Source organism: Myotis davidii, unplaced genomic scaffold (assembly GCF_000327345.1).
Source record: "Myotis davidii unplaced genomic scaffold, ASM32734v1 scaffold238, whole genome shotgun sequence".
NCBI lineage: Eukaryota > Metazoa > Chordata > Mammalia > Chiroptera > Vespertilionidae > Myotis > Myotis davidii.
In genome coordinates this window covers 5274473-5283630 of record NW_006293779.1, presented here as the reverse complement: position 1 = coordinate 5283630, position 9158 = coordinate 5274473, and the positions used below count along the sequence as shown (strand labels likewise).

Here is a 9158-nt window from a genome sequence, read left to right as displayed (position 1 = left end):
TGCCCTCCCAGTCCAAATCGCGGCACTGTGAAATGATGGAGAATCCTACCCAAGGTCCCATGAGCTGAATCATTCCTGGCTTCAGAGCCTATTGAGAAAGTTATCAGAAGGATTCTAACGTTTCCAAAGAAAAATATCCTGCAGACAGATTCTGGTGTAGGCATACCAAGCGGCAGTCTAGCCCCTTCCAGCAGTGGTCACAGTTGCTCAGCTCTGCATCAGTATCCCTAGTTTGGCCTGATGAGACCCTGCCTGATAAGACGAGATTCTGGGTCAGAATGTATACCAGAAGCAGCTGGGCCTGGAGGGAAAAAGAAGGGGAAAGTACTGCGGAGCCATTTCTCGGAGCGGCCAGGCTGTGGCAGGGAGACTGTTGCAGAGCCACTTCTGGAAGTACACGAAACCGCAGATACATTGTATGTGGCTTCCGGGCTACAGAAGTCTTGCCAGAGTATGGAGGCTTATAAGCTGGAACTAAGCTTTGCTGGTCTCCAAGCCACACTCAACCTTGTTAGCATTTCCCTGCTATTCAACTTGCATCAAAGCTTTGGTGCAGACCAGAAACATGCACTGGGTCGTTGCTGTGGGCATGTGACTGCCCTAGTTTGAGTAGCCAGAGGAGAGCAATGGTCCTTCCCAGCTTTGACCAGTATCATGTTCGATCTCTGACATGCATCATTGTTACCTCTGTTTATATTCCAAGTCCCATTCTTTTGAGATTCTATCTTCATTGAAAAGGGCATTTTTGTATACTGTGTTTGAAGGGGAGTATTAAAGTAATAAAATGCCTTATATTTAAATAACATTAAACAGTGAACAAAACAGTATCACATATATATTTCATTTAACACTCATGAGGTCCATGTGGAATGGATGGTGTTTCTATTTTTCTGATGAGGAAACTAAGGCTGTTTAAGGGTGACTTATCCAAAATTGCACAGCTGTTTAGTGGCAGTTATTCACACGTTTTTTCATGCCCCAGTATACTTGAGTTTCCCATCTTTCTTCTAATTTCTTTTCCTCTTAACTCATAGTTCCTAGGAAGGAATATCAGCATTATAAATTCTCCTTCCTTTTCTACAAAAGGGACATAGTAAAGAGCCTATTCTAGGTCCTCACGGGAGGATTCTCAGCCATTTCAAACATCCTCCCTGACCCCTCCCATGCAGAGTGCAGGACAAGAACTGGGTTTCTCAGTCAGTACAAAGTAATTTTTAGTTGGCTCATTTAAACTTACTAGGGACACAGGACAGTAAACACAACATAAAAGCACATACACATTATAAACATGCAGGGAACTTGGGAAGCCACTGTCATAGGTAAACAAAAGGGTAATTAGCCAGAGAATGTTTAGTTGAGAAGTAGTTTTGAAGAATGGGTGTTGGTGTATGGTTTGACAGAAACATTCCAGAGATGAGAATGATGGCCAGACCAGGGCTGCTGCGTAGAGAGGACAAAGAGCAAGGGTACTGGCTGGCTCCAAGGGCCAGACCTTTCACATGGGCGTCAGGTCAAGAGAGGTGGGAGGAAGGAGAACGTCTTGAAAACAAAGATGTGTTCATGAGACATAGGTGCTGCTTCTGAAAATGGTGGGAATAAAAGACTTAGGTTAAGAGAGCTGTCTGAACTGTGTATATTGGCAGGGCAGGGGACGTGGGTCCTTAGAGTGGGTTATGCATGAGAAGACTAGCGCCTGTACCAGGTCTAGAGAATTAGAGTGCTCCCTTCGATAGCTCTGCTGGTAGAGCGGAGGACTAGAGAATTAGAAACGGTGGTAGGCCTCAGTGATGGTGGAGAGAGATTCAGGGCTATAAGCTAAAGAAAAAGATCATGGTGGCACAGACATTGTTGGAAGAAAAGGTGATGAGTTTATATGGAGATGCCCTGCAAGCAGAAGAAGGGCCAAACTGTAGAAAAGGTGGCATCAGGGTCGGGTCTAGGAGTCATCCACATACAGGCGCAGGTAAAACCAAGTGAGACACTATGTCCCGCCAGGTGATTGAGCTCAGCAGCAGAGAGAACTGGTTTGCGTAAAGAGACATCCCAGGGACTTGAGTAAATATTTGTAAGAACTACGAAACTATGTCTACAGTCAAGGCGTCAAGAAGAGGGTTGTTGCTAATACCAAACCAGGATACTATGAGCAGCTGAAAGGTCAGATTCCAGGAATCCTGCCTCCTATGTTCTCGTGGGCATTCACTGGTGCTGCAGTGTTTGCTGCTTCGTCTCTTAAAGTCCCTGATGTGACTCGAGGATGGTAGACTGGCCCTGGCTTGGGACAGGGACCTGTGATGCAGACACACTTGGTTCCGAAACAGGAAGAACATGACCTGTATCTCTGAGATCTAATGATAAAGCAGCTATACTTTCCAAACCCAAAAAATGGGATTGTGATCTGACAGATTTTTTCACTTACGTAGTTATTTATAAGAAAATTTCCTCTAATGTATAAAAATTATATCACACTTAACTATACATGTAACTGGTGACTCTCCCTTATTGCCTAGAACAAAACATGAGATTGGCCTATCCAGGAAATTTCAGAAAAGATCCAGGCAACCCAGTCAGAAGCTTACAGCAGAGGTTCAGGGAACTAGTCTGACAGATTCTGTCTTCAGGGGTGACATTTTAGAAGGCTAACAAGTAACCAGCTTGGGCTGCACAGGAGTGTTCCAGGGGCAGGCGGCCAGAAGAGCCTTCACTCCCAACGCCCCTGACCATAGTGCCAGGATCTTCTGCACCTCCTTCCCCGCCGGCTGCCAAAGAGGCCATGAGCACCAAGGCCTTCCCAGACCAGGCTCAGCTCCTGCAGAGGAGGCAGGAGAGGTCATGGGCATAGCTAATAGAATGGTGGAGTGAGGAAAGTCAGAAGTCTATGAGATGCTGGTGTAAAAGCAGATGCAACAGAGGCCAAAGGAGGCCAGGGAGCGGGCGGAGAGGCAGACCAGCTTCTGTTGGCTACATACTGACAAAAACGGCAAGGACGGGGAGGCCAGGGAGGTGCCCAGGCCACAGAACAGAAGAAGGCACTCGCTCTCAGGGTCAGGCCAGGGTCTCCTTACATGTGCGCCCCAGATGCCTCATTCGCTTCATATTGGTCCTGGCCCTGAATTCAAGCAAGTCTCAATAACTGAAACATGCCCTGGCCCTCCAGACAATCCAGCGGGGCACTGGGGTAAAGGACAAGGGACTTACTCTTTTTACATCTTCAGCTCTTGCCCTCCACCACTGCCCTCATTCCTCCCGCTCTGATGCTAACCTGAGGTTACGAGAACCCTTTCCTGGCCTCTGATGCCATGGCTCAGCTGACAGGCAGCTTTTGGTAGAGAAGCTAAAGTCTAATAGTGAGGGGAGGTTCCTTTGTGAAGTGGGTCAAAGGACACAGGAAGAATGCCTCTAGCACTATCACCGCCTTTACCTTTTCTACTGCAAACAAAAGTTTCATGTTAAAACTTACTTGATGGCAGGAAATGTCTCATAACCTATCTATTTATCCCTATCACCCAGCACCTACCTGGCACTTATTAAACGATCAACAAATATATTGCTGAACAAAAACTTGGGAGCTGTAGGATAGCCATCCTAATTCATATACCGGTGAGGTCAGTCTGGCTCCTCTTCTCAGACCTCTGCCCCAGGACTATCCTGCCACTGCCAAAATGGAACCTATAGCAAATGACCATAAAACATCATCTCACAACCTCTAGAAGCAGAGCTGATCGCATATCACTCTTGCACTCAGCCTTAAGCTGCCATTTCTATACCTCAGAACCAAGAAATAATAGAATTGGGGCTCTTCCCTTTCATTCTTGTCTCCATGGGGACTTAGAAGGCCAGAAGCCAAACATGAGAAACTGCTGTGGGCTCACTTTGCCAGACTTACAGCAGGGCTGGCTGGATCTTAAGAGTCTTTGATGAGTTGAAATGCTGTCTAAATGCCTTACACTTTCCAGATCAGCCTTCTACCCTCAACCAGACCTTGTCTTCTACCTTGTCTTCTCCTTAGGCGCAGGATTCCTGAGTGCATCCTTAGTATCTTTCCCATGATCCCTACATTTCACACTGACTTTTTTTTTACATCATTTGCCTATTTTGCTTCATACCTCCTTGACTATCGTGCAGTTCCTTACTAGAACCTACCAACGTCCCAAAGGCTTTCGCTCACTCTTGCTTGTTTTCTCTCCTCCTTTCTTGGGGTGGGTGAGGCTTCATCCCTTAATATATTTTCAACATGCATCTGTATATGGAGATTTCTCAGACCATCTAGAAACCTGCTGTTTTCCCCTCTATCAAGTTCGTTATTTCTGCCTCCTGTGCACTGTCCCTTGGAAATCATAGTGACATCCCTGTTTTAACCAAAAATCACCCAGGTCTGGGCTCTACAGCATCTCTGTGGTGGGTAATGTTGCAGGTTAACTGACTGGCATTGAATCTCTGACTTCTTTTGTCTTGTTGGCACTGCTGTACCAACTCTTCCTAGCCTCCTAAGTTCTGGTTGTTTCTGACTCTTGGTGCAGTCTTAGCCTCTACTTGGTACCCAGCATACACAGTATTAGAGAAGGTCCCTACCCACAAGGAACTCAGGTTCTAATTAGAATATTGGCAAACATTATTGAGTACTTAGTATGTGCCAGATACTATTTTAAGTCCTTTACATGTACTAACTTATTTAATTAGGGAGAAACCATAAATAATTACTAGCCACGTGAATAAAGGACAATGAAGAGAACAATTAATTCTACCATTAATGGTCACGGAGGCCTCACAGAGGTGACATTTGAGATGGGACTCGTAAGATAGCCAGGATTTCCCTAGGCAACAGACATTTTAGAGGACCCGCACAGCTAGGAGCCCCAGGGGTTGTAGCAGAGGGTGTGAAGGATCAAGTCAAGTCAGCATCCTTCTGAGGATGAGCAGACCTGAATCAGTGGGCAGGGCTTTGAATGCTGTATACAAACGTTTAGACTCTGTCCTTTAAAAGACCTTCAGTATCTCCCCCTTCTCTGAGCCCAAATGATTTTTGATCAGGTCTGTGTTTTAGAAGAGCAATTTCTGTCATCTGCCTAAAGAATGGATTGCAAAAAGGAAGGAGGGGGGCCAGTGGAGAATATTTTTCAAAAGCCTGAATGAGCTAAAGACCTATATCTGGACACTGGCAATAGCAAGGGAGAATAAAGAAGAAATTCAAATGAAGGTAAAGGAGAATTGGTTAAACACAAATATAAATGTGAGGGAAGAGTTGAAAGATGAAACAAGGTTTCTAGCAAAATCTTCCCGAAGATAGGGAGAACAAAAGAAAGGGTGGGAGAAAATGGATTTTATTTGGGTCATGAAAGACTGCCAGGTAGAAAACGTCCAGTGGACAGTTAGAACTGCAGCTCAGGAGAAAAGGGCTAGAGGGAGATTTGAGAGTTTAAAATATGCCAAGCAAGAGAGGACCAAGGACAGAATGGTGGGAACACCACAATTTAAGGGGCAGGAAGATTAGTTGAAGAGCAGTTAGAGGTAAGAGGAGAACCTAGGAAAGCTGTTTAGAAGCCAAGCGCAATAATTCCTTTGCCAAAAGAATGAGCTCGGGGGTAAGTTGGTTAGCCAGAGAAGTGAGGATGAGGGCTGGCTGAGAACTGGACACTGGAATAAGTATCAGAGGACTTTATACTCATCTTAGGTTTCTTCAGACAAGGGACGCTGGTGCGGTAAGTTTGAAAATGGGCATTTTCTGACCAAGGAGAGCCAGTGGGGTGGTGGACTGACAGTGCCTCACTTACTTTCCCTCTCTGCTGTGTCCCTTCCACTCAGAGCCCCGAAGCCAGGACAGGAGACGGCGGCAGCAGCCACTGACCTATCACCTTACTTCAAGCAACCTGGCCTCATCCCCAACTCCTGCCAGTTCTAGCCTAGCCTCCTCACGCATCATGGGCTCCTGCCTACTGCCCAGCTCACTCAGCACATCAGGTCTGTACGCACTGCCACTGAAATCTAGGTTGGCAGCCTCCTTCCTTCCTTACCATGCAGGGTGTAGAGCAGGCTCCTGAGGAAGTCCTGCAGCCCCGTTGCCCCTGGACCTGGACCTCGTTCTTGACTTGATGTGATAGAGGCCTCTGTAGACCAGGGGCATCAGTTATCGCCCAGAGGATCCTAAACCCCAAACATCCATGCCCTTGTACAGGAAGCTGAAATTTAATGAATGTCTTTGTATAATAGTAGTTCCCATTTATTGAGCATTTACTATGTGGCAGGCACTGCTCTAAGCTCATTATCTCATTTAATCCTCACTTTTACAGTTGAGGAGCATTATGACTTTTCCTACCTGCTACTGATTGAAGCTCCCTGACTCCAGGAGCTGGACATTAGACAAAACTGCAGAATGAAAAAAAGGATAGGCCTGCCATCACCACAAATGTGTGACCATATCAAGCACACAAAACCTTGGCCATCTGCTCTCCTTTTGTTCTATCCCAGCTGCCACATTAGTAACAAAGAAACAGAATTTACGGAGGACGAGGCCCAGAAATCAGGATTTTAAAAAGATTCCCAGGTGATTCTAATGTGCAACCAAGGTTGAGAACCACTGCTCTAAGGTCTATAAATTCAGAGTAATTCAAGCTCTGATTTGCTGCTCCACCCCTTGAACAAGACTAGAGCATGCCAAGCTTCTTAACCAAGGGCAACTACCTCACCACCTCTGCACATGTGCCAATGTCTAGAGACATTTTGGGTTACAAATGGGGAGGGGCAGGAAGAGGAACCTCTAATCCAGTGGTTCTCAACCTGTGGGTCGAGACCCCTTTGGCGGTCGAACGACCCTTTCACAGGGGTCGCCTAAGACCATCCTGCATATCAGATATTTACATGACGATTCATAACAGTAGCAACATTACAGTTATGAAGTAGCAACAAAAATAATTTTATGGTTGGGTCACAACATGAGGAACTGTATTTAAAGGGCCAGAAGGTTGAGAACCACTGCTCTAATGGGTAGAGGCCAGGGATGCTGCTAAATATCCTAGAATGACACAAAGAATTATCCAGCCCAAAATGTCAATAATGCCAATATTGAGAAACTCTAATCTAAAGGAAGTTCCCTCTTCCCCGTGGCCCCTACCCTGATATGTTTCTTTTGTTCTCAGGGAGCAACTGCTCATTCCTGTCCTCAGGGGACAAGCCAGAGGCGGTCATGGTGATTGGGAAAGGTCTACTAGGAACTGGACCTCGGATCCCCTGTGTCAGGACCCGATTACAGGTAACATTTTTGGGTCTTCCTGTCCCCAGCATAACAACTATGGCAGAACCCAACAAGCAGCTGTTCATCTGGTAGTAGGAGGGGGAATGCCCAGCACTGCTTTACCTCTCCCCAACCATTTAAGAGAGCTCTTCCGGTGTCTCGAGTGCCTGTCTGTCCAGTGTCCCATCCCCTTCAAGCCAGGTCTCTTGCTTGCTTTCAACCCTATGTCCCTGCCGGATATACCCCGATCTCAGCCTGCTAGCTTTGGCTTTGTCTGCCCCTGCCCTTAGTTTCTCCTCTCTTTCTGCCCAGACCTGCCCGAGGAGAGTTCCCGCCAGGAGGGGTCCCGGATTCCCCAGGTAACACATCTGATTGCTGCTCCTAGGAACAGCTGTGCCACCAACGCCAATTCAGTCCAGACCCCCATGCTAGTTGGCTAAAGTTGGGTATAGGCAGAAGGTGAATGGACGGGTGAAACGTAAGCTGGTCTGGCAGGGGATGAGGCACAGAAGGCTGAGAAAGATCTACCAATCCTCCAAAAGCTTTCTACACAGTACTTGTCTTTGGTACAAATCTTGGCCATGATATAGCCATGGAGGTTAAATGGTGGATTCTTTTGCCTCCCCTAGTTAAATAAGACTGAGAGTATATAGTTATAGATTGAACCCAAGTTCTCTATTATCCTCTCAGCTAGGGAACGGGCCCAGGAATGAAAGGTCCTAGTACCTGTGTTGACTGCTAAACTACACCCTTACTCATGGGAACTCTAGAAGCACAAATATTCACGGATGAACCCAGCTTCTTAGCCCACCCCCTGTCCACAGGCTAGGTCCAGGTTGGGCTGGGGCTCACCGCCGACTTGCAGAGGGATGAGAGGCTCTTCGGGCCCCACATCCCCTATCCTCTGGACCAGGGAGAGCAGTGAGCCGGAGCCGGGACCCCGCTCTGCACCAGGGTGAGCACAGATTGTCCCTCACCCCACTTCTCCTTTCTACCCCCTCATTCCCAATTCTGCCATTCAGGATCATTTCCTTCCTGAATCCTTGACCCCCAAAAGACTAAATGTACTTTCATTAGGAATCTAGTACCTGTTTTTCCCCCCATAATGGCCTCAGTCTTCACTCCAGTGAATAAGAAAACTGTTAGGGTCTAAGGCCTAGGAGCTGGCAGGTTCCAGCATCAGACCACTGTGCAGTACTCAATACTGTGCCTATCCTTACCCATCCCACCTCTCACTTCCCAGTCCCTGGCGAACAGACCAGAAAAGGAGCAAACTTTTCACAACCCTGATTCCTCTCTTTTCTGTTGCAGGCTGCCTCAGGCCGCACCTCCACGGCCCCACTCTGCCCCTGCCATTTCTCCTATTTCCTGTAGTCTATCTGACTCCCAGTCTCGGACTTGTTACAGCGGGGGGCCCTTGGGCCAACCTGAGGTTTGTTTTGTCCCTAAATCTCCCCCATTCACTGTTTCTCCCCGGGTCTGATGCCTTGACCTTCATGCCCAGGATATAGCCACAAGATGGGGAACACTGAGAAATGTGCTAGTCCCCTGCCTCAGCTGCTGATTCCATGTGACAACTTTAACTCCTCAGAATGCCATTCACACCGTGCTGAGGCATCACAGAGCATCACCTTGAGACAGGACAAAGCAGGGAATGTGTCACCCCTTCCCTCCCTCCACAGCACAAGATTTTGGGACCACAAAAATATCTATATTTTTATATCAGGGGGAGGGAGGAGAAAAGAAAGCAGCCCTATACTGGGCCCTACTCAGTGGCAGCTTCTTGTTCCATAGGGTTAAGGAAGACTTTGAGGAAATAAAAGTTGTTTGGAAAAATCCAGGTGTAGTTGCTTTATATGCTGTGATGGGTAGAAGGGATGAAGTGAAGTGTGAAGGCCCCTCACACCCTCCATCTTGCCTCAGACTATGTCCT

The 9158-nt window shown here is 47.2% G+C and overlaps 2 protein-coding genes across 7 annotated transcripts in view; one reads left to right on the top strand and one right to left on the bottom strand.

Moving 5' to 3' along the window:
• Positions 1-9063, top strand: part of AGBL5 (ATP/GTP binding protein-like 5) — a 16035-nt gene extending 6972 nt beyond the window's left edge. Inside the window, exons 12-15 of one of the 6 annotated variants that reach the window (XR_001514511.1) lie at positions 5669-5696; positions 5800-5955; positions 6285-6538; positions 7131-7221. Coding sequence is in view for 3 of the 6 variants with exons in the window: in XM_006767481.2 (XP_006767544.1) it covers positions 5800-5955; positions 7131-7243; positions 8050-8180; positions 8537-8708 (572 nt within the window). In the remaining 3 variants the exon portion in view is untranslated. Of the gene's footprint in view, positions 1-5668; positions 5697-5799; positions 5956-6284; positions 6539-7130; positions 7244-7537; positions 7585-8049; positions 8181-8536 lie in introns of those variants that run through there. The other 5 variants (XM_006767481.2, XM_006767483.2, XR_001514509.1 and 2 more) reach the window with 5 other exon arrangements.
• Positions 8779-9158, bottom strand: part of OST4 (oligosaccharyltransferase complex subunit 4 (non-catalytic)) — a 1496-nt gene continuing 1116 nt past the window's right edge. The window contains exon 3 of the mRNA XM_006767584.2: positions 8779-8856. Within this exon, the coding sequence (XP_006767647.1) occupies positions 8779-8856 (78 nt within the window). The remainder of the gene's footprint in view (positions 8857-9158) is intronic.